The 22,860-nt window shown below is 39.4% G+C and overlaps 2 protein-coding genes across 2 annotated transcripts; one reads left to right on the forward strand and one right to left on the reverse strand.

Moving 5' to 3' along the window:
* Positions 1-2,489: 2,489 nt before the first annotated feature.
* On the reverse strand, positions 2,490-13,865 carry rassf9 (Ras association domain family member 9). Its single transcript, XM_051382388.1, has 2 exons — positions 13,684-13,865; positions 2,490-6,094 (listed from the first exon to the last, which is right to left on the reverse strand). The coding sequence occupies exons 1-2, from the start codon at positions 13,728-13,730 to the stop codon at positions 4,831-4,833; spliced, it is 1,311 nt and encodes a 436-aa protein (XP_051238348.1). The 5' UTR covers positions 13,731-13,865; the 3' UTR covers positions 2,490-4,830.
* Positions 13,866-15,990: 2,125 nt separating this feature from the next.
* On the forward strand, positions 15,991-22,322 carry nts (neurotensin). Its single transcript, XM_051381859.1, has 4 exons — positions 15,991-16,257; positions 17,340-17,401; positions 20,546-20,746; positions 21,862-22,322. The coding sequence occupies exons 1-4, from the start codon at positions 16,197-16,199 to the stop codon at positions 22,003-22,005; spliced, it is 468 nt and encodes a 155-aa protein (XP_051237819.1). The 5' UTR covers positions 15,991-16,196; the 3' UTR covers positions 22,006-22,322.
* Positions 22,323-22,860: the final 538 nt, after the last annotated feature.

Here is a 22,860-nt window from a genome sequence, read left to right on the forward strand (position 1 = left end):
GTCTTGGGAAATATATGTTACATGTCTTTAAAGGACAACACTACAATGGTTATATGCCTATAAACTTGGAGGGGATGGTCCAATCAATTGGAAGTGTGTACGAGATTAGTCCATCTGACTCTGTCTCTGTCTGAGCGGCGACACGTGTCTCCTCCTTTTTGTAAATCAAAGGCTGCGTGACAGAGGAGCAAGGAGCATCAGAGAACACCTGTAGGAGAGCAAACAGTCTCAGCCAGGACTGCAGCGTTAATAAAGAGGAAAATTAACATCCATGCCATCAAATGTGTTTACTCAAGCTGGCAGGGAGTTAGGAGGGTGTAAGCAATAAAGGGGGAGAATTTGTGTGTGTGTGTCTGTGTGTTTGCACAGGAAGCATTCATTTTGATACACATTATATTATGTAGAATAATGTAAGAAACAACACCTCTTAAAATATTCTTTTTTAAAACAGCAGCCAGCAGGTTTCCCATCATCGCCAACACACACACCTCAACACACCTACATACACCCACTCTCACTTTTACCTGTTTGCTCTTTTGTTGCTGCCTGGCAGCAGGGAGAGTTTATTTCTCCTTGGGCTCTTTTATCAAGTGATTCATGCCTCTTGGATGGGATGGCACTCTAAATGTACTTTGATTTAGGCAATTAAGCCCAAGGCCCTGTAACTACTTTGACAAGTCCTGATTTGTCTAGCTTGAACACAAATGTGACTGTGATTGGCTGATGGGGCAGTTGCAGGGCCACTGCATGAACATAATTTATTGTCACAGATGATTTTGCCCCATTCCAACAAAGTCAGTACAAATTCTGAGTTTAGTAGGTAGAGTAGGTAATGGAGAGAGACGAATGTTACATGAATTGGTTGAACATTAGTAGAAAGATTGATTTTTGCTTTGGGCATGATCATAAAATTATCATATATCATAATCACAAAGTTTACTGTTGGGTGTGTTGTGGGAACGCCACCAAAATCAGATGCAGTGCAGGATTTTGGCACATGTACAAGCTGATGTATGGTATTTCTCCTGAAAACACAACATGTGAAGACAAGGAAAGCATTTGCATACTCCAAAACAGTCTCATTATCATCCATAAACCTCAGACATTTTCTTCACATGTCTGTATTCTGCTTTTATGCATCCCAAATGTGTTTCATCTATAGTGTTGCTGCAGTGAAAAGGTAGACTGACTCAAAACAGTACTGTCTGTAGCTTTCTTCACTAATCAAAGCTTAAAAATTGCTTTATTAAACTTTCAAATATGATTGGTTGGAGTACTGTACTGTGTTTACAATATTCCAATATTTTAGCCAAACACACTTGTTGAAAATTTAATCTCAGGTGTCAAATAGGCTTCTTTCACCTGCATGTGTGAGAGGAGTATCTGGGGGTGTGTTTTCCCCCTCTTTTGATAATGAATATATCCATATGGACATAAAATGAAAGATTTTGTTTTTGATGAATTTATTTAGTGTGTTCTAAGACATAGCATTCATAGGGTCAGACAAAATATCTCACGTCATACCTTCCTGACTCTTATCTCGCTACTTCCTAGAAAGGTCTGTGCAAAAAGATAAGGGTACGGTAAAGGTTGAGAAAATGACACGACGTAAGATCTCTTTTAGGGAAAACAATGTAATGTTTCATATACTGTGTTCAGTCAGTATATGTATTTACCCAGATAAATTGTTCAAAATATCTTACAGTTTCAGCTTTTCATCTTCAGCATTGGAACCACAGCTGATAACAAATTATGGTTTACTCAAGCTGGCCAGTCATCGTAACTGGGAGGGCTGAACAAAGACAGGTTTGCAGTCAGCCTAATTGTCATTTTGGTCCGTGTAATTATTGTTGTCGGCAAACTTGCGAGCTGGCAAGTCTTTGAATTGCTGATCTGTGGCAGGGAGAAGAGGTAAACATTGCCTGAGCCTAGAGACTCCCTGAAACTAGGAAGTGAAGTCACACTGCAGAAAGGAAGCACCAGCTTCCCCTCTATTTTTGTTATATATATAAAAATAATGCGAATCCTATAAATTATTTTGGGGCCAAAGTATGTTTAAAGAAACAATCTGGGGGAAAAATGGTTTTCATTTAAAGACCGAGACTATTCCAAAGACTGTAATACTGAATGGTGGAGAATTTTATTGTCCTCTCTCGGCACTGTTTCTGAGGCTTTTACAATCTGCCAAGGATTGGAAATATACACCCTGTGCTTTGTTCAGCTTCTTTGGTGCCTCAGCCATCTTAACAACCACTAATATAAGAAAAAGAACAGGGAGGACCTTACTCTTAAAAAGACCAGAGCCAAAATCAGTTCTTTTCATTATTTACTGCCATTTAGAATGACAGGTGCCTCAACATGTCTGCCAATAAAATGAGGTGAACAGAGTTTGTCTCCTCTACATGCAGTGAATTTAAGGGGTCCTTGAGGTGTTTTTTAAAGATAAAAGGTTTATAAAAGAATAATGTTTAAACACTCTTAGACAAAACCAATATTAAAAACTTTTATTCAACTGTTTTTTTTTATCAGGCTGGAAATAATAAAATAAATAGAAATGCACCAAATGCTCCCAGATGGCCTAAACTTTGAATAAAGATTGTTTCAATTGAAACAGAACCCTCTGCATCCACCTGGCTTTTGGTTGAATAACAGACTCAGTTATTCAACTTTCCTGCCCTTAACATTTCGACCAACTCTCAAGACAGGTCTGATTTGCATTAGAATATAAATTCCACAAAATGCCCTTTCATTCCACTTTGTTGCATGCCTGTTGGTGAAACAGAACAAGCTATAAGTACCATAATAAACCCCCGTTCCATCAACAAGTGTGAGGCACCGGTGCAAGATTGTTCACAATGTAAGATCTCAGGCCTTTCATGCTTGGTGGAGTTACTTAGTGGCTTGAAGCGGTGCAGGAGGGGGGTGCTGGGGTTAAGCAATTAGTGTGTGAAATAGATATCCTCTGCTTTTCCAGCAGCCAGCCCCACTCTGCCCCGAGTACAAAGTGTTAGTCTGTCAGCAGTACCTTGACAAGAGGAGAGTGCTCGCTGTTGTTTGTGCTTGCCTGGCGACCATCTAGTCTGATTATATGCTGCAGTGACTGGAAGGGGGCTCTGTACTAGCTGTGTCATTTCTCTCTGGTGACTCAGAGCTTTGAGGAATCTATAAAAGTCAAGTTACTTTGCACCTCGAGTTGTTTCTTCCTTGTGGTTTTAGCATTAACACCTTCTAGAACAGTAGCACTGTTGCAAAGCCGTATTTACCAATTTGGAAGACATAATTCAATTCTCAATGCCTGGCTCCAACACACTCAACAACGGAGTCATTACTCTGTGACATTAACAGTATTAGTGTTTATTATGAAGATTGTAATGCACATTTTACTTCTTTTTTTTTTTACTTATCATAGGTTTTTTTTTAAAAGAATGGTTTACACAGATATAGCCAGGCTATTCGTGTTACTTTGGCCCTGAATATGATATGTTTGATGAGATCAGTGAAGGATGAGCCTCAAAGGGGAAACAGTTATAATAAAATCTCATCTGTAAAATACAATTAAATGATAAATAAATATGTTTTTCTCTCCGTTTTTTTTTCATATCAAATTGTCTTTACAAATTGTGCCTGTGTCATAAGAACAATCATTTACAGTGGTTACAGCAGAATATTTACAGTGTAGTCAGGAGGAATGTAATTTTTTTTAACAAAGCTTAAATTCTACATCCAACACAGTTAGCTATTTGTTTTAATATAAAACATTGTTAATAGACTTATAAGTGTGTACAAAGAAGTGCAGCTTCATAAATAGCTTGAGAACTTTAAGACGGGAAAGAAGCATACATTCACCATTATTAAGAAATGAAACAAAACAAAACACTTTTAAGTAACTAAGCCTACACCTTAGACATGGTTGTGCTAGGAAAATATTCATTGCTTTTTTTGTGGGCAAAAATATACACTTGAAAAAATCAGGAAACCCAGCCGTCATAAACAGTGATGGACTGTAATTGGTGCTTACATGTCTCTAGTTTTGTGCTTTGCATATATTATCATTACACTTGAGCATCCACTTCCTTTGAGAAACCCAAAAGGTTATTTAAAAACACTTGCAACTAGTTTTGAAGGTATTTCAGAAACATTTAAGATTACTGTTCATCTGGATTTAAAAAAATCTTGTTCATTGAGCAAAATGAATTTTTTTAAAACCTATTTCAAAATAACATTGTAGATATATAAATTGATAAATATTTCTGATGATATATTCTTTTAATTTTGGTAAATGTACAAATTGAGACAGGAGGTGCTTACTTTAAGATAAAATCTTTTACTGTCGAGGAAATACTTTAAAAAACTTTGCAAAAACAATTAATTACATTATTGATCAATCTGTTAATGGATTAATATTTTTCTTTCTACAAAATATTAGAAAATATGCTGTAATTTCCATTATCCACTATAATTTTATTATAATGGGAACTGCGAGGAGGCCAAGGAAAAATCCTCACAGTGCTGTTTTTGTTTACCAACAGTCTAAAACCCAGATATATATCATATATAACAAAGCAAAACCTTACATTTGAAAAGCTGAAACAAAAGAATGTTTGGCATTTTTGTATGAAGAATGACTAAAAAAATAATGGCTGATGATCAACTGATTGTTTCAGTTTTAGTTAAATGACCTTCTTGCTGCATAAAAGATTGCAAGGGATTTATCTTTCAGAAAAGCTGATGCTTTGGTCTTTAACCTTAAATGTAGTGATAAGACACATGACAGGCACAGACTAGGGCTAGCGCATACAGAACATCAAATTGCAGGGTCAGCGGGGTTGTTCAAACGTCTGTGTCCAGTGGGGGAGGGAAGTCGAGACATGGTGACAGAGAGTCTTGACTGTGTGTGGAGCTAATCCCAGTGTCTGAGTCTGTGTCTGTAATGTCTAGAGGGGACAGGCTGTGTTTGAGTTTCACTGTCTGTGAGATGCTGCACTGGGTCTCACTTTGCAGAGGGACAGGATTGGACTGCTCCTCTTCTTCTCCATCCCCAATTTTCAATGAGCTCAGGTGGGCAGCCAGCTGCCAGCACTCCTGATCTTTGGAGACCAGCGTAGCATCATAGTACTTCAACTGCTTGTCTATTTCTGCAGCTTGGTTGTGCAGGGACAAACCAGTAAAGAGGCTGTGCTTCAGTTCCTCTTCCAACCTCTCGAGTTCAGAAGTATAGAGCGATTTGTCCGTCTCCAAGGGGATCCAGGAAGCAGCAGTGGCTCCTTCCTGTTCACTGTTCTCATATTGGCTGAGAGGGAAGTTGGCCCGCCTCAGCTCAGCATCAATATCCTGGGACAGCTGGAGGATGAGCTCCTGGTGCCTCTGAACCTGCAGTTCAAGCTGTTCGACTCCATCGCTGGTATACAGGTACTCCTGCAGCTGCTCGTTGCTGTGCATCTCCAAACCTTGATCGCAACCCTGAGCCAGTGGACTCTCAGACTCAGCTTCCTTCTCTCTCAGATCAAACCGCTCGATCTCCAGATCCAGGTCCCTCATGTGTTGGATTTGCTCTCTGATGGTGTGGTCCTGGTTGAGAATAAGCTGCACCATCCCATCGATCTCGTCAGAACCTGAGGAGCTCTTGCTCTCCTTGTGAAGCTTTTCCAGCTTCCGGAAAGCTTTCTTCACCATGCGCTTTTGCCTCTCCACAGGCACAGACTGGGTGTACTGAGTGCGACTGTGATCCCATCGCTTTGGCTTGGCCCCCTTGGCCTTTCCACCCTTTTTGGCAGGCTGACTCACAAAATCACTGGTTTTGACTAGAATAAACTGGATGAAGGGTCTCTGGTCCCCCCAAGCATACCAGAGTCTCAGGATTCTGGTGAGAGGAGGCAAGGCTCTCTCAAAACCCTTCCACCGCTCAACAAGACAGAAATCTTTGGTTTCCCCATGCAGGAGTCGCTTGCTCTCTGGGATTGACTTGTGATCATCTAGTAATGCCTGAATCATATCTGCACATGTTGTGTGTTTTGTTACCCCACAAACAACTTTCTCCTCGTTGCAGACAGTAACCTGAATCTCTTTTCCAACCACAGGCTCGGCATCCTTTGTCCTAGAAAAGAGAGAGAGAAAAAAAAGCTTATACAGTAATTGTGGCTTTGGGATGAAACATAATAAGAGTCTTAACCCCTTAACATACAGGTTTCCCCTTAAGTAGCTTTAAAGTTGTTAAAGTTCATGCTACACTGTCTGACAGTATTGTGTCTAAAGCTCTATGATGTTTACATTGAGTACAATATTAAAACCCAAGACTCCATGATTTGTGCATCATTTTCTACACATTTTACCCAAATTCAGACAAGCATTTTTGGTATCTTTGGAACCGTTTGGATACAACAACATCAGATATCCGTAAAAACACATAAGTCATCAATCTTGTGTAAAGTGAGACAATTGCACATTTTTTAGACTGTGTTTCATCTACTGTGATCATCAGGTCAAAATTTGAATTTGTCCAATACTTGGGTTTATGAGTAAATGGCTGCTGACATTCCCATCAGCCTGGGCGTTAGCCAGCAAACAAGCTAAACTAAGCTAAACTCACTATGGTGAACATGGTAAACATTATACCTGCTGAACACCAGCATGTTAGCAGAGTCATTGTAAGCATGTTAGCATGCTCACATTTGCATTTACCTGACAGCAGAACTGTGCCTGGGCACAGTCCTACTCGGGCAGTAGTGTGCCTGTAGACTCTTTGTCTCATTGACCTTTCTTTAGACAGCAGACAGTAGAGAGGTGACAGGAAATGAGGGAGGAGGGAGGCCATGCAACAAAGGTCCCTGGTCAGGCATGAACCAGGGATGTTTAGATTACATGATCAGTGTCTTGAACAACTAGGCCACCCGGACACCCCAACGAAAAAAACACTTTATCCATGACTTCACCTTAACCTTGGTCAAAGAACCATGTTTAGAAAAAGTTATGTTCAAATGCTTCACAAGCTTCTTTACATCAGCAGTTACAGAGCTGCATTTTGAAGTACAACAAAGACAGTCTCCCACTCATGCTGTTGGAGTCATTCCGCTATTCTAAGTAGTATATTTTCTCAAATACATCCTACTTTGATGGTTTTCCATTAGGTCAGTGAGCAGAAAACTACATTCACTCATTTTGTGCTCCCTGGCTTGATTCTATTAGACTGTTACTCATCGTCTTAGTCATCAGAGATGATCACTTAATGGTTTGGTTCTAAGCTATTTAACCCCAAGGCCCTCATTACCTTTTTGTCTGGACCGTAAAACTTGCTCAAAAATTGACCTCTGATGGACCGATGATATCCATTTTTTATGTGCTTAATGGACCACCGGTAATATCCAGGACCTAATATCCAGTCATTAAATGATAGGCACCGGCAATGCAGACGTCCACAATATGAACAAGTAATCAAATAAGTAGATAACATTGTCAGACATTTCAATTTGATTTCAAGATAAAGAATGATGTATCGTGTAATCACTTATATGAAAGATAAAATGTATTCTGCTATTCATTTGATAAATTAGGTTAACTATGATGTACTGTAGGTGACTGCCAAGTTTCTGTCTCAGTAAATGACTCATAGTTAAAGTTAAAGCCTACAGTGAAGGCAAAAAATAAGCGATATATAATCCTCCTGTAATTACAGACAGTTGAATCTCAAAGAAACCAGAGAAATATTATCCATACAATATCACAAAGAGACAAAAACTGGAGCTCCACCTTCAACACTCAACTGCAGACTGATTGTAGAGGTCGAAAGGAATGTTGGCCTGTGGTTTTGCAACCAAACAGGCAATAATTCATTACACTGTTAACAGCAATATATCAGAATAATGTGCTTGTAATCCTGGTTAATGTCAAGTTTCTACTGTCCACAAAACTGAATCTCTAATGACATCATTGAAGGACTTTAGCTGTAGGTCAGCAAGAGACTTGTTCACATTATCTGACATAAGTGGACAGAAACCACAAGCCAAAATGGTGTTTAAACAATATATATCTATTCTATATGCCCTATCTTCCATTTTTCATTTCAGTTCAGTTACATTCAATGATTAGTGTAAAATAGCCTTATCTACGGTATATTTACAAAAGAACCTGATTAAAATCAAATACTATAGGTGTTCAGTCTGGCTATCAAATGTAAAAGTTGTTAATCGCCTTGGAATGTAGTAATGGTTTAAGATCTGAACCTTGCTTCATGTAGCAGCGGTCTTTATCTGAGGAGATAACCTTGACTGTGGCTAGCATTAATCTCTGATCATCACAAGGGTGGGTGGATAAAAACACACATCCTCTAAAGATGACACAGATACTACCTGCATACTAACACAAGTGAGATGTGTAAGAATTATTCAAACAGGAGAACTTGAAAATGCTGCATTATCTTGCAGTTTGCTGTTTTTACAGTCTGATACCACTATGTTTTGGTTCCCACACAGCATGAAAACATACAACTGAAGCATTGTGTAAACTGGTGGTGAATAAGGTCTCAGGAATGCGATACGTATGCAACAATGCAAGAAGCTGGTTAATGGTTATGGAGACCCTTAGAGACAACCGGGGGAAAAGCAAATACCTGAGCTATGTGCAGGCCAAACAAATCCAGCACGCCTCCGGCAATCAAAGACAACGACCACAACGTCTTTGACAAGGCTTAAATAGTTGTACCTCACTGTAATATGTGGGTGGAAGGATGGATGAAAGAAGAGGCAAAAAATCAGGAAAGGAGGGAAGACGGGATATAGGGAAAAGAAAGAAAAGAAGAACAGGATCAGGGCACTATAACTGCACTAAACAGCTTTTTAATATGATGTGATATTTCCTACAAATACTAGCACTGGTTTAAACATGTGACAATCGTCTCTATGGTCATATATGAACATACAGATGAATAAACACACTACAGACAATTGGGTATTTCAGAGAGGGCGACCCAAGCCCTCAGCTGTACAGGAAGAGGGTACAGCAAGGCAGGGAAACACCTGTATTTGTCCTGGGCTACAATCACCATGCTCCGACAACATCCTGCCACCACAGTTCAATGGACAGAGGGAGGAAGGGGAAAAATGGATTCCATACTGATCACCGTGGTCTGTTTTTAACTCGACTCAAATGTGAATGAAGTGTTGACAAATCTATGACTGGCAGCAATATCCACATTTCAACTGCCTGGAAAAAAATATCTAGCAATATCAAAAATAAACTGATGTCCATGTTGAAGTATGTAAACATTTCTCAGATGCTAAACTGCTCTGGAGACCAGTATCATGTCAATGATTTATGATTTTTAAGAATGCTAAGTAGCTGACTGTGAGTAAAGAAAAATATTATTACTACAAATAAAAGAAAATGGGAATTTAGGCCCAGTGGCACCTGTACGAGGAGCAAGTGGTAACAACAACAGCTTACTGTGATATATCAATCAAAGAAACTGTCATAACGTACTATTCTGCAAGTCTTAGCACCTCCTTAATGGAACAATGATTCACATAACTGCCACCGAGACAAATTAAATGAAGAAAATTGGATTACAAAAGAGATACTGGAGTATTTTTTTTTACTTTGAACTGTTGTAGATTGAAAGTCAAATTCCTTATTTTCTGAGGACAAACATTTTGATAGTGGCATCAGTCCAAAACCCATAACTCTCTCTTGTCAACTCCCTGCCAGGACAAACACAAATACTGCACACACCATTGGGCCGACTGCATCGCAGTTAATATGTTCATAAGGGCTGTCACTCAGGGAGCCATTTGATATTCATAGCTTGGGATTTGGCTGCGGTTCCAGACGCAACAAATGGGGGTACCCTCATAGGTCACAGCATTGGCCGATAAATGACACTGATATTGTGATAAACTCAAACATTCTGATTGGAAATGTGCCAACAGAATAAGTGTGTGTGTGTGTGTGGGATGATTAATAGAAATATTTAAATACAAAGTTCTTGTCATAGTGAGGATGGATGCTGTGCAATGAATAACACAGGACGGGTTAGACCTCAACATTTCACACTTGAGTGAACCCAAGAAACCTGAGCAAACCTGCTTGACCGCGGTTTGAACTTAAAAGCTGAGATACCCAGTGGGAGGAAACCAAATTTAAATTGTATGAATTTTCAGCAGTTTTACGCACGTTTCTACGTGGGCCGATTACAGCTCCATGGGGTGGCATGGCTCTTATCCATTGTAATACTCGTAATGACAACCTTGTAGACATTAACAACTCCCTCTGTGTCATAAATTTGCAAGCTACAAGTTACCACAGAGGACTGCATGCTGGTGGTTTGAACAAGTCATAACAAATGACAGAATTATAGCTCTCTGGTGTCAGCGTGTTTTCTCAGATCAATAGATATGATAAGGTGATGCGAATATTCCCAGCAGAAACAAAGCTGTGATAGCATATACAGCAAATATATCCTGTAGCCACTGCTGTCATCAGGTTCTGATTTTCTTGCTATCGAATGAAAAATTAAATAACTTTCAGATTAGTCTGGTGGTGATAAAATGATAGGTTTGCTCTTTCAACTAAAAAATAAACCCGTGCTCGAAATGCAGTAAAACCTGAATTACACTGTAAATCATTCTTGATGGGAACTTGTTTACCTCTAGTGATAGCCAGAGGGTAGATGCTTATGGTTTTATTGCCCACATTTTAAGATATCAATATCTGAGATTACTGCTGCCACCCCAACACAATGATAGTAAATAGGCATTTGTTTATGGTGCTCACAGCAAAGAAAAAATACATTTATACAATTACATTATACTTATAAGTAAAAAATAAACACAAAATGTGGCTGAGGCTAATTCAAATTGCATTGTTCTTGCAGGTATTTGTATAATTTATATACCATAGTATTGGACAAATATAAAATTTGACTTAATGATGGATATATGGAAAGTTTCACCCTGGCAGGAAACATCTCACACCTGTGTGTTCGTGTTAAATTTAATGACAATGTCTCCAGTCTGAGACATATAATTTAAAAACATGAATGTTATAGTGGCACCAGAGGAAAAGCCAGTTGATAACCAAAGTTGTTCAATGGCATCAATCCAATAGTTAGTAGAAGTGTGGCAAAAAATGTAGACATGATATCTCGCTCTGTGTCTTTGTTACAAACTATGCAAACTAAACAAAAGCTAAGTAAGAAAATGTTTTCTTGTTTTGATATTTGAGTGAACCAACCCTTTAAAATCAGTTAAAAGAAATCTGAGTGTCTGCTGTAGGGTATGGCACATCACATTACAGACACATGACCTTTGCATTGTTTCCCATATAGTAAATGTTAATAACATCAGGCCATAAAACTCCGTTCAGGAAATGCTAATGCATTCTTTTCATCTAATTAAAGCAGCTCTGTTTTCAGGCGGACCACCACACAGCTCGTAATTTACCCATAATGCTGGAAAATGTTTCATCCGCCCTGTCTGTCATAGAATGTATGGAACCATAGAGGGCCATCATACCATTCAACTAAAGTTAAAACAAATGACCAACATTGAATTAAGGGTACACAGACTGTAGCAGAGAGACCCTGGATGCTGAACAGGAGACACTTCCTCTTACTCTTATCTAAAAGAGGATGAGGGATTGGGGAGGAAATAACATCACTTTTCTATCTGGATATGTTGATATCTGGGATGACTCCCTCTGTGATAGGCATCTGTGAGCAAAGACACAACACACACCCTTCCCTTCGCGTCCCTTCGCCTCTGAAACCACCCACCCTTCTTACCCACCGCTCTAGCAGGTCTGTGAATCACCAAATAAGCTTTTGCTCAGTGAAAATAAATGACTTATTCTCTTTTTAACACAACTGAATGATTTTATTGTATTCTGTGGCCTGCTAATTTGTGTTAACCAACAATTTCAGCTGCTAATTGGTCCTGTGCACAATGCAGTCATGCTGTATTGTGGCTAAGAGCAAGATTAAGTGGAGGTGGCCACTACATTGCTTTGGTAACATATGTCACTGTCTGGCAACGATTACATTTCAAACCCTTTGAGGCCTGCATGTGCTCTTTCACTATAGGACAAGTACGACACAAAGGACTCCCTGATGATGCACTGTGATCCTTTGATGGTAAAGAGTGTTACAACAAGTGTTGTCAGCTGTAATTAACAACACATTAAAGTTTTATCCTGAAAGTTTGTGTCAGGTTTGATGGTTCTACTGACTGCAACTCCACATCAGCTTCATCTTGTCACTCTTGAGCAAACATCCAGCTCAATGTGTCAGCGCGAGTAAAAGCGAGTCTATGAAATCAAGCGTTTGACATATCTACAGATCTAAACACTTGAGGTAATTATAGGTGCCGCAATGGCAATTACCACACAACATGAAAAAAATAAGACATCCACTGGAGACAGCCTCAGTCAGACTGTTTGAAGTTATCAAAGATAATTCATCTCGGCTGTGCGTGTGATGTGAAAGTACATCCATTTTGCTGCTGGTGCCACTGTCAAAGAGTTTTTACAGTAATTTAGTATAAAAGCCTCTTTTATTTCTGAACTTAATCCAAACCCTTTCCGCTAAGTTTGGTGTTAAATGAGAGTCTTAATGAGTAAAGCTAATGAAAATAGTTCCGTACCCACAGTTAAAACCTTCCTGATCCTGGTCTTGGCAACTTGAATCCTGTCTGCACCCTGACAAGGATTGGATCATGACCTAGATACTCCAAAAGAGAAACTCTGTTTACCAACCCTGCACAACAACAGTCTACTATCCAGCTATCCAAATAGAATATCTGTACCAATAACAGAGCTCAGTTTGTGGCTCAGTGAATCTAATTTTCCCACCTTTTCAAAGCTAAGGCTGGATCTCAGCTGCAGCAAGGAGCACATCAAAAGGCCAAGCTAGCCACTCAAGGAAATTGCTGAGGCAAATTATACAAGCGTTGATGACAGGATTCCTCTCAATCTATAGTAAGAAGGACTAAAATGTATATCAAAAACAACAACTTTGCATTAATTACAGAGCAGGTGATGGTGATGAAGTACAGTTAATGTACAGTACAGTGTTCTTTGACAGGAATGAGAGAACACCTATTAAAGGGCATATTTTACTCATACTTTCCATATAATAACAACTCACAACTACAAGCAAGATTATGCTTCTTACATCAGTGATTTAATGAGATTTTAAGTATGTGGGGAAAAAGTTTTTCAAACGTTAAAGATGCCCAACACACACACACACACACACACACACACACACATGCAAGACAGCTGATGTTGGTTTAAAACAATAATGGAAGGGTTAAAAAATACATATTTTACAAAGAAATTTATATTGTGTCCCTTTGGTTCTTAAAGGTATCCTACGGTTCAATTTACTTACTTAAAGGTATGTTTTATGTCTCACGGTATCACCTGTTAATATATTCTGACTTTGCATTTGGACAGTAGCTTGCAATATCTCTCTAATATTACTGGTAAAGTAAAGGATGTAATAACAAAACTGCATTAATAATTTAGCCAACTTTGCCCCTTGCGCAGCTTACTCATAAATCCGATGCGCAATGCGTTGTGCGTAATTGTCACTCTTCCACAGTTCAACCCAGCGTTTTCCAATAGCCGAACTCGGGGAAAAGACACACTCACACATACACAGGGTTCCCGTCAACAAAACCTCAGTCATCAAATTACCTGTTTTTCAGTCGAGCTTTCAGGAAGTTTTTCCCAAACGGAGCCATGACTCAGGGGCGAAACGAAACCGAGCAGCGATCCGAAATGTGTTACAGTCCCAGCATGGCAGAACGTCGGACACTTTGTGGAGTGTTAAAAAAGTTAAGGGGTGTCCCGACTGCAACTTTGTCCGCCCCATCCGACAAGCGGAGGGAGGTGTTTCTCAGACTATACTGAGGAGTACTGGTGAAACTCTGCCCCCTTCCACCTGCCTGAACAACCTGAGAAACCACAGAGAAATGATAAAAGATAAAAGTAAATGCGTGTGGCAATTCAAACAAAGTCACAGTGTTCAGTGAAACGTAAAAAAACAAAACAAAAACAAAACAAAACAGGTCGTTAAATATTGTACAGTAAACATAAACAAAACCAATGAGCACAACTGTACATCTTACTTTTCATTGCAGTTCAAATTTCAAACTTGAACAGGAAGCCAGTGGATATATTTGTAAAGTAATCTAAAAATATGATTAGAGTCTTCCTGAGCTGCAGTGTAGGACATGAAGCTGGAAATTTAACCTCCAGGGGTTTGGTAACTGGCTCTCCCTGCTGGATTCATGTGACAAAGATGAAATTCAGACATGAGAGGAATTCAGCCTGCTTTAACTCCACTCTTTAACACGACTGTGCTTGCTGTTCCAACTGGGATATTTACTCTATATTAAAAGGATATCATTCTCTGTGGGGACCAATTAGTGTGACTATGGACAACTGAGGCTAAGGCTGATTCATATATACTGACATGACTATACTTACTTTGTGACTTAAATAAAAGTGGATTTCATGTGATGGTGTACCACATTGTCCATGCAATGTTTGTCATAAGAAATATCCAGTCACTTTTTTTATATTGTTACAGTTCAAGGAACCCAAGGCTACTTTTGTTATGTGTTTGGGAATGAAAAACAGCTAGAGATGTTTGTACTTAGAACAGTTAAATGCTGAAATGCACTAATTAATTATGTTTGGCCTTTAAAGCCAAAGATTTGTAATTTTATAAACAGTCAAATCAGGAAGTGACTAAATTATGTACTGGCAAAGTTTACTGCCAGTGGGGATGCTACTTGTATTTCATTTGTTAACATTTATGCTATTCATTTTCATTCACATGAAGTCCAAATCGTGGCTACAGCGAACCTTGAAACACATAATGGACTATGTAGGGAAGTTGCTGTTGTGATATTATTGTATGTAGACAAAATCTTCATCCATTTTCAAATTTAGGAGTATCTTAAAAGCAAGTAAGTTTATGTCAAGGATGACTTTAATTGAAGAAAAATAACTTTTTTAGACTGCGGCGTTGCCAAGGGGGTGACAGCCCCCCTGATGCAATCACTTGCCACCCCGCTGGGCCTCTCTTGCTTCTGTGATACTTAATGCATAATTTGCTTCCATCTGATATTTTTAGGAACTATTCATTTGAAGATCCAGTGTGTAGGATTTAGTGGTGTAATTACAGATGTGCAATTTCCTCGCTTCACCCTCTTCTTCCAAGTGCGAAGGAGAAACTTTGGTGGCAGCGAAACGTGCATAAAAATTAAAATACCCTTAACTAAAGACAGTGTTTGGTTTGCCCTTTCTGGGCTAGAAACATGAAGGCAACACTGTGGTGTTTGTAGATATAAATGGCTAATTTTAAGGTAACAAAAACACAACGATTCCTATATTTAAGTGATTATACACTAATGAAAACATAGTTATGCATATTATATTCCATTTCTGCCCATGGATCACCTTAAATGTTACCCACTGGATCTTTAATTAATGATGTATATTTTTCATAATAGTTCATGTGAAAGAAAATAATAAATGCAGCCAGCCACTTTTTATGTCACATGTCAACATCAGTTTGATTCATATCTTTAGCGGGCACTTATTGGGTTTGTAAGTCTAGACAGTCACCTGTTGGTTTTAAAAGATGTGATGGTGCACAGCTTGAATCTTTGTCGTGCATCCTCCCACACTCGCACATCACCCCTACAGCCCGATCACTGGGAGAAGCGGATAAGAAACCTCTGTGTGCATTCATGAGGTGAAATAACCAAATTTACCAAACCTTGACGCAAAACACTTTCGCCTTGTGATGCCACAGTGACGTCTGATGAAACGATGACACGGTGACAAGAGGGAAGAGAGATGGATGAAGGGGGGCTGTGTAAGTAGGTGGGAAGGTGGGTGTGGAGATGAGGAGAGGAGGGGGTGGGGTGGGGGGGATCATTGGCTCTTATAAACTGAGGGAATGGAGCCCACTGCACTTCACAACCAACCAGAAAACTGCAAGGCAGGGGAAGCTTTTTTGAGGCTGGAAGAGAAGAAGAAGAGGAGGAAGAAGAAGAAGAAGCAGTAGCATATACAGATTCCCTCTGCAGCCTCTTTAGCTGTCTGTGTCTGACCCCTAACCTTATGGACTAGATTCCTCCTCAGGTGATTTCTTCAGTGTGGGATTTTTTGTTTTTGTTTAATTTCTCACCAAGATGCAGGCACAGCTGGCATGTATGCTTCTCCTCTGTTTCACATGTGGTGGACTTTGCACAGGTAAGCACTGGGGCTCTTTCAACAGGTTTTGAATTTATGCATTATGTTATGATATTATTTATTTATTTATTGTTATCTTTCACAGTAACAAAATAGGGGAAAAGCCATGGCATTCAAGCAGAGTATGGAACAGGTCCAGCTATTTCTCTAGCACACAACAGGTGCATCATTTTGGTGTTATTGTATATCACCAAAAAGGTAACTCAATATTCTGAATCATGGGAATATTTCCGTTTCTAAAATAATATTTTGCACTCAAAAGCTTCTTCATAACATTATGATTGTCTGAGTTTGAGTTCCTGGATTGAATACTGAAATGCCATGGCTGCCAAAATGATTCATTCTTAAGGTGGTAACTTTTAAACTCAGGTAAACTCTAAGTAAAATATATATATATTTCTTTAAGATGATTTTCTACACAAATTGCTTACTTAGTGCTTCAGGATTTCTCTTTCAGGCTGTTGTAAACCCCTTTTCCTCAATGATCCAGAGATGCCTCTTTTAAATGTTTTAGAACCCATTTGAACCCATGTTTGTACAAAATTAGCTTTAATTACTTAATTACTTAAATTACTCACCGCTGAGTAAATCATATTTATTTGTTATTTTCTATTTTGAAACATTAATTTATTTCGGATTAAATACAAGCTAAACTCAATGCTTTTAAATCCTATGTCTATGTACATGGAATTAGTTAGATAAAGTCACTTTTGGTCCAGCGAGCCATGGAGGAGTCAAATTGAACTGTAAGATGGAACAATTTGTTCATGCTGAGAAATAACTTTGTATACTGTTTTAAAAATGTGTTGAATTGACATGGCTTTATTAGGAAAAAAGTGTTTTGTTTCACTCTCAGGACACACTTCGTACCCCGTACGTCAGTAGTGTGTCACCTGTTGAATGCCTGTTGTGGGGTGTCATCAAACAGTGCTTGAGATATAAATGCTGCAAACTCTTCCGAGCTCACAGAGAGGATGAAACAGCTCAAATGTCTTTCTTATGCAGCGAATCACTAAGGATTCACTTAACTCTTGATTAGATTTGCTTAAAGGTTATATTCCTATTTCTCTTCTTACTCACAGACATCAACCAGGACCAGCGAGCGCTAGAAGAGGAGCTTCTCAGCAGTCTCTTCACTTCTAAGGTATGGGGTCTCTCTTTGCACCTGTGACATCAGAGACCGAGAGTCCAAAAAGCTACAACCCACCCGGTCCGTTAGTTACCCTTCACATCTTTCAGCTGACCCAACACACAGACTGCCCAGGTGTTCTTTCATGAAATCTGGATCTATGCTTCAGTCATGGCTTCACCTTTTGCTTGCGTTCATGCTGAGTGGGAGATAAATAATTTATTCTAAGAGGCTTTTTAACTTATATTTGGAATGGCCTTGTTTTGATTGGAAAGTAAATTTAAGTTTTTTTTTATGTGCAGAGCAAAATCAGTATAATCAACCCATTCCAGTTCCTGCAGTCATGGCCATGTCCTTTGAGATGAAAAGAAAATAAGATCTTAGGCTGAGGGAAGTTATTTAGTTGTAACCAATAGCATAGTAGTGTCTAGAGAAGTAGATTTTCTTTTTAATATATGCCCACAATTATTTTTTTAAAGCGGCCTGTCCAGCAAAGGATAAACACGTTGTGTTATAAACGGTGACATGTAAGACTACTCTTGCGTATTTAGCTCACACAAAAATGGGCCAGTAGTATTTGCACATTGTCACTTAACTTCTGCTGCTTGACTTCAGGGAGTAAGAATTAATATGAAATTAACATTAGCCACAGTAGAGGTGCCGATTTTGCATCAATACTGACGCACAGATGGGTGAGACAACTACATAATGATGCATTTTGAGTGTAAATATTCCTGATTCTCTACTCCATCCACAGAAAACAAATTCAACTCGCAGACCACCACTGAATGATGCACATCAGTGGGGATTTAGAAGTGGGTAAAAAAAAGGTCTAATCCATATACCTGCGTATAACCTGCACTACACAACTGGTTGTAACTTTATTATTTTTAACACATTCATCTGGTGGTGTGAGCTCAAAGCAAGGCAAAGCTGAGAGATGAAGTTGGTGAAAGTGGAACTGGAGGTACGAGGAGACAGATGGCCGAGCCTAATAGGATTCAGATGGACATGACAGCATCATAACGACACATCTTTTACCTCTCTGTCTCTCTGATAAATAACCCTGCTGCTCGTATGGAGACGTGACGGAGACAAATCAGCCATGTGATTCATTGCTGCTGATGCTCAGAGGTTGCTCAAGGGTGATGATTGTAATAATAACTTGCCCGGATGACAGAGTGCTCACGAGCCTGGGGAGCACAGTATTTTCAAAAGATTCTTGTGGCTCTCTATCTAATTTTAACAATATACAGGAACTTTTTTGAGGCGACAACTAAATTGATTGAGCTGCTTGTACTCTTCTTTTTATCTGATTAGACGCAGGAGGTAGATTTCCTCTCTGGCTCTTATTTCTCTTTTGAACATGATTGCATTATAGCACAGCCAGGGTTCATCTGTTAGCTTGGCGGATTTGGCATTGACCCTTCTACTCCCTCTCATTTGTTTTGCATTTTGGAGTGTAGATTGAGCTTTGGGGTAATTTTAAGTCGCTTGTTGTGAAGACGTTGAGGAGATTTTCTAAAATGTCACATAAAAGATCTCATAAAAACAGCATGACTTGATTTGGCTGTAGTGGCTTAATGTTGCACTCACCAAGCCAGTCTCTGACAGAAAATTCAGTTGTCCCCCACTGGGAATAGTTTGAATACTGGACCACTGCATCAACTCTTCATCCCACTCCTTGAAGATATTGATTTCACTTGCATTACGGCAGGGACTTCTGATGAAGCCACATGAGGAACAATTCTTCATGTGACCTTTTAGCACAATTAAAACTACACCTGGCCCCACTCACAAAGTTAATTTAAAACAAAATGAAAACCACAGAAATCTTTAATGCATGAATTATTTCAAAATGTCAGTAGCTACTTATGTCTTGTCCCTGGTGTGTTGTTCTCTTGATGTCTCTACAGCTTTTATTACATGTCTCCCCCTGCCCCCCGGCATACAAAAGGAACCTGTATTTGACATGGCTACTGTCTTTACAACATCAGAGGAGACTATATATATTCCTCTGCTGCTCATAAACAATGTGAGTCTTAGGGCTTGTGGCCATTTACAATACCTTAAAAGCGCCAATATCCCCTCGCCCTCTGAATCTCTCCATCATCCTCAGTGACACCCAATGGTCTCTGTGGCAGCATGTCTGAGTTTGCCGACCCACGGACAAGGGGCCCCCCGGGTCCCTCCACCATCTTAAAGCACTCAGACTAGATTATAACACAAAAGGCTGCAGCTTGATGAGGTTAGATGTGACTGAAATATCACTCTGGGTGTCTGGTGCCTAAGAATGTTTAGGCAATAGTACACATATATCTTAACTGCTGTCTTTCTTAATATGTGGCAGTCTGCATCAGTGCTCACAATATAAAGTGGAAATCTCAAACACAGCATCCTCTGTGCCTTTTAAAGGGACCTGCCAAAGTTTTTATTGCTTCAGCTGTAAATAACAGCAAATAAAATTGTTCTGAGTGTGGAAAACCTCCAAAATGCCATTTAGAGCACAGCACTTAAATGCAGCAAATGAAATGCATTGTGGTGGGTTAGCAGCTCATTAAGGCAGGCTGAGCCACTGCATCTGTTTATAAAACTTAAGCTATGGGAGGATTAGTCCTTTCATAGCCTAAATTCAAATCAGTATTGTTAATTGATATATAAAAGACAAAACTGAACACATTTATTCATGATGAGTGAGATTCAGAACTGGGACACGAGACAAAGATAATTTTGAAGATACTGAGATACATGGCTACATCATGAAAGACGATTTCTCCGACATAAGAATTATCTCTACAATCTGTACATATGGAAGGCTGAATTACAGACACTGTACTGCATCACTTTGTAAACTTACCATTCAGGGGTTCTTTACGCTACATTTAATGCTCAAAGCAACACATTGATGACCAAGGAAAAAAATACCAAATTTCATTTTGTGCAGAAAGGCTGAATGTTGAATAGAGAAATACAATAGACCATCAAATTTAAAATCGGTTTTTACTTCACGTCAGTTCATAACGCTGACCAAAACCTGAATTAAGTCAACCCTCCACAGCGAGGATCTAATTTATTGCCAAGTTTCGAATTTGGAAAAACGATAATTTCCTGAATTCAATTTGAAACCTAACCCTTTTCAAACTTGTCCCCTCTTTGCAGATGAAACAGAATAAGCAGAGTGCCCCCTACTGGCGTGTGTCACTGACCAACCTGTGCAGGATGGTGAGCGGCCTGAGGCAGGAGGCGTGGAGTGGCGAGGAGGAGGAGGATGGCGAGCCGAGGGAGGGGAGCCGAGGGCTGCTGGAAGAGCTGTACAACCTGCAACATATCTGCCGAGCGCTGCAGAGTCGGGAGGAGAGGGTGAGACACACACACACACACACACACACACACACACACACACACACACACACACACACACACAGTGGTGGAAGAAGTCCTTTACTTGTAAGTGTATTTAATGTGTATTTTATTGATGCAGCTATAGAGATTTAATTTTATAAATAACTTTATTGTCTTATCCTTGACAGTAGTAGTGGTGTGTATTTATGTGTGACATGTATATTCAAATTTATGTGTATTATCTTTAACTGTTTAAGTGAAACATTTGATCATAAGTCACCCATCGGTGGTTTAAATTGTGGATGTGTTAAAATGGAAGATAAAAAGTTCAATCTTTTTAATAGATTCCCATTGTCTCAGATTAGTTAAATGACAACATTAAACTACATGCTGCTCTATAAATAAAGATATCCCTTTTTAAATGTCAAATATATATAATAATCCAATTTAACAAGACTATAGCTATAGCTTAGTTCAATTTTGTATCCAACAGCAGCAACATTTTATGAGCTTATCTCATACTGAATGTCTGCAAAACAACTTGTGAGAGATGTATGAGAGTACCGAGTATGGAAGAGGGAAAGAGTTTTCCCTTTGAAATAATTTTAGAAGGAAACAGATTCTGGTTCAAATGTAGTACAGAAAAAAAATAAAGTAGCTAAATACAGACCAGTGTCATTAAATTGTATTTATAAATAAGCTAGTAAAGCCAATAACAGCATGCCTTGGCCAATATAAAAACACACATACACACACTCACATAGACACAGGCTCATACATACAGGCTTACTCTAAATCTCATTCACAACTCATGAAAACCCATCCATCCTCTCTCACAGTAAACACACCTCATTAAACCCCCCTCCTCCTTGTCTCTTCCTTCCTTCCCTCCATCATTTTCCTTTCACCTCTCAGCTCCTTACACAACAGCCTTTTTTTTTTTTTTCATCTTAACACAGTGCAGATTAGCACCTGTTTTACTATGCATGGAAGCACAGAGCAGAAGCACTCGTTTAATCACAGCTACACTGGTATTACCCTGCCACTCAGCAACAATACATGTGTTTGCCTGCCATTTTCCTCCTCCTCGTGTGACACTCACACGCCGCTGTGTCTCTCTCTGCCCCTAACAGCTACTCAATGACTCTCTTGAATATTTAGAGGAGAACAGTGACAATCCGCTGAAACGAAAATCGCCCTACATTCTGAAGAGGCAAGCAACGCACACCACCAAGTCCCGGAGGCCGTACATCTTAAAACGAAGTACAATTTACTGACAAACCATCCCAGAGAGGATCAGACCATATACTTTCTGTGAAGATGTGATCGTGTTTTTTTCTGTCTTCTCGTAGCTGCAATGTTTTTTCTTTTCCCGTTGTCGTTTCTATCCAGTCAGACCCTTTGATTGTATGTCCAGCATTGAGGCCTGCCTGTATTTTTGCTCCTCTCAAGTATAGGTCCTGAAAATAAAATCCTGAGCGTCAAGCAAATTGTGTATCTCTGAGAAACTGTATTTATTTACTCTATTTCTTCACTGCACACTAAGTCCTATTTTCTTTCAGGATATGAGTAAAGGATTCATGATACAAAACCAGTTTGATGTGATGATCTTTTCTTTCATGAAACTGCTTCCTTAAACTAGTTTACCAACCGTCTCTCTCTAAGCCCTTCTCACCCACTTCATGTTTACCCCAGGGCTGGAACTACATACTACTCAGTCCTGCGACCAGAAATACTAACCCAAAACCAAATGTTTATTAATTTGCAGCTGCAATTAAACCCCAATAATGGCACTTTTTACTTCATTAATTCAGTCAGCCAACTCAAGTTTGAAATGTTTATTAATTATTATATTTATTAGCAGTAAAGCATATTTAGATTTTGGCGTCTAGGCTCCGACCTCATCACTCCCCACAGATATGTTTACATAGAGATATTGGGGAGTGATGCGCAGATACCTTAACCCCCAGTTGGAGCCTACAGGTGGATGCTGGGGTGGTGGTGGGGCTTACAGAGCAGCAGCAGCAATACGGATGCAGGGCAACAGCAGCATTGAGAGCTGGGAAATTGTGCAGTTTAAATAGACCGCCAGATTGGAAGGGTGCGCTTGGTTAGTGATTATGGAATAAGGC

The sequence above is a fragment of the Dicentrarchus labrax genome, unplaced genomic scaffold (assembly GCF_905237075.1).
Source record: "Dicentrarchus labrax unplaced genomic scaffold, dlabrax2021, whole genome shotgun sequence".
In the NCBI taxonomy this organism is placed as follows: Eukaryota; Metazoa; Chordata; class Actinopteri; family Moronidae; genus Dicentrarchus; species Dicentrarchus labrax.

What these genes read in the sequence shown, in the direction of transcription:
- rassf9 (XM_051382388.1), bottom strand. Translation starts at nt 13,730, where the DNA reads ATGGCTCCGTTTGGGAAAAACTTCCTGAAAGCTCGACTGAAAAACAG. An exon ending in AAAGCTCGACTGAAAAACAG is followed by an intron (nt 6,095 to 13,683) that starts GTAATTTGATGA and finishes TCTCTTTTCTAG; the next exon opens with GACAAAGGATGCCGAGCCTG.
- nts (XM_051381859.1), top strand. Translation starts at nt 16,197, where the DNA reads ATGCAGGCACAGCTGGCATGTATGCTTCTCCTCTGTTTCACATGTGGT. An exon ending in GCAGTCTCTTCACTTCTAAG is followed by an intron (nt 17,402 to 20,545) that starts GTATGGGGTCTC and finishes CCCTCTTTGCAG; the next exon opens with ATGAAACAGAATAAGCAGAG. An exon ending in TGCAGAGTCGGGAGGAGAGG is followed by an intron (nt 20,747 to 21,861) that starts GTGAGACACACA and finishes TGCCCCTAACAG; the next exon opens with CTACTCAATGACTCTCTTGA.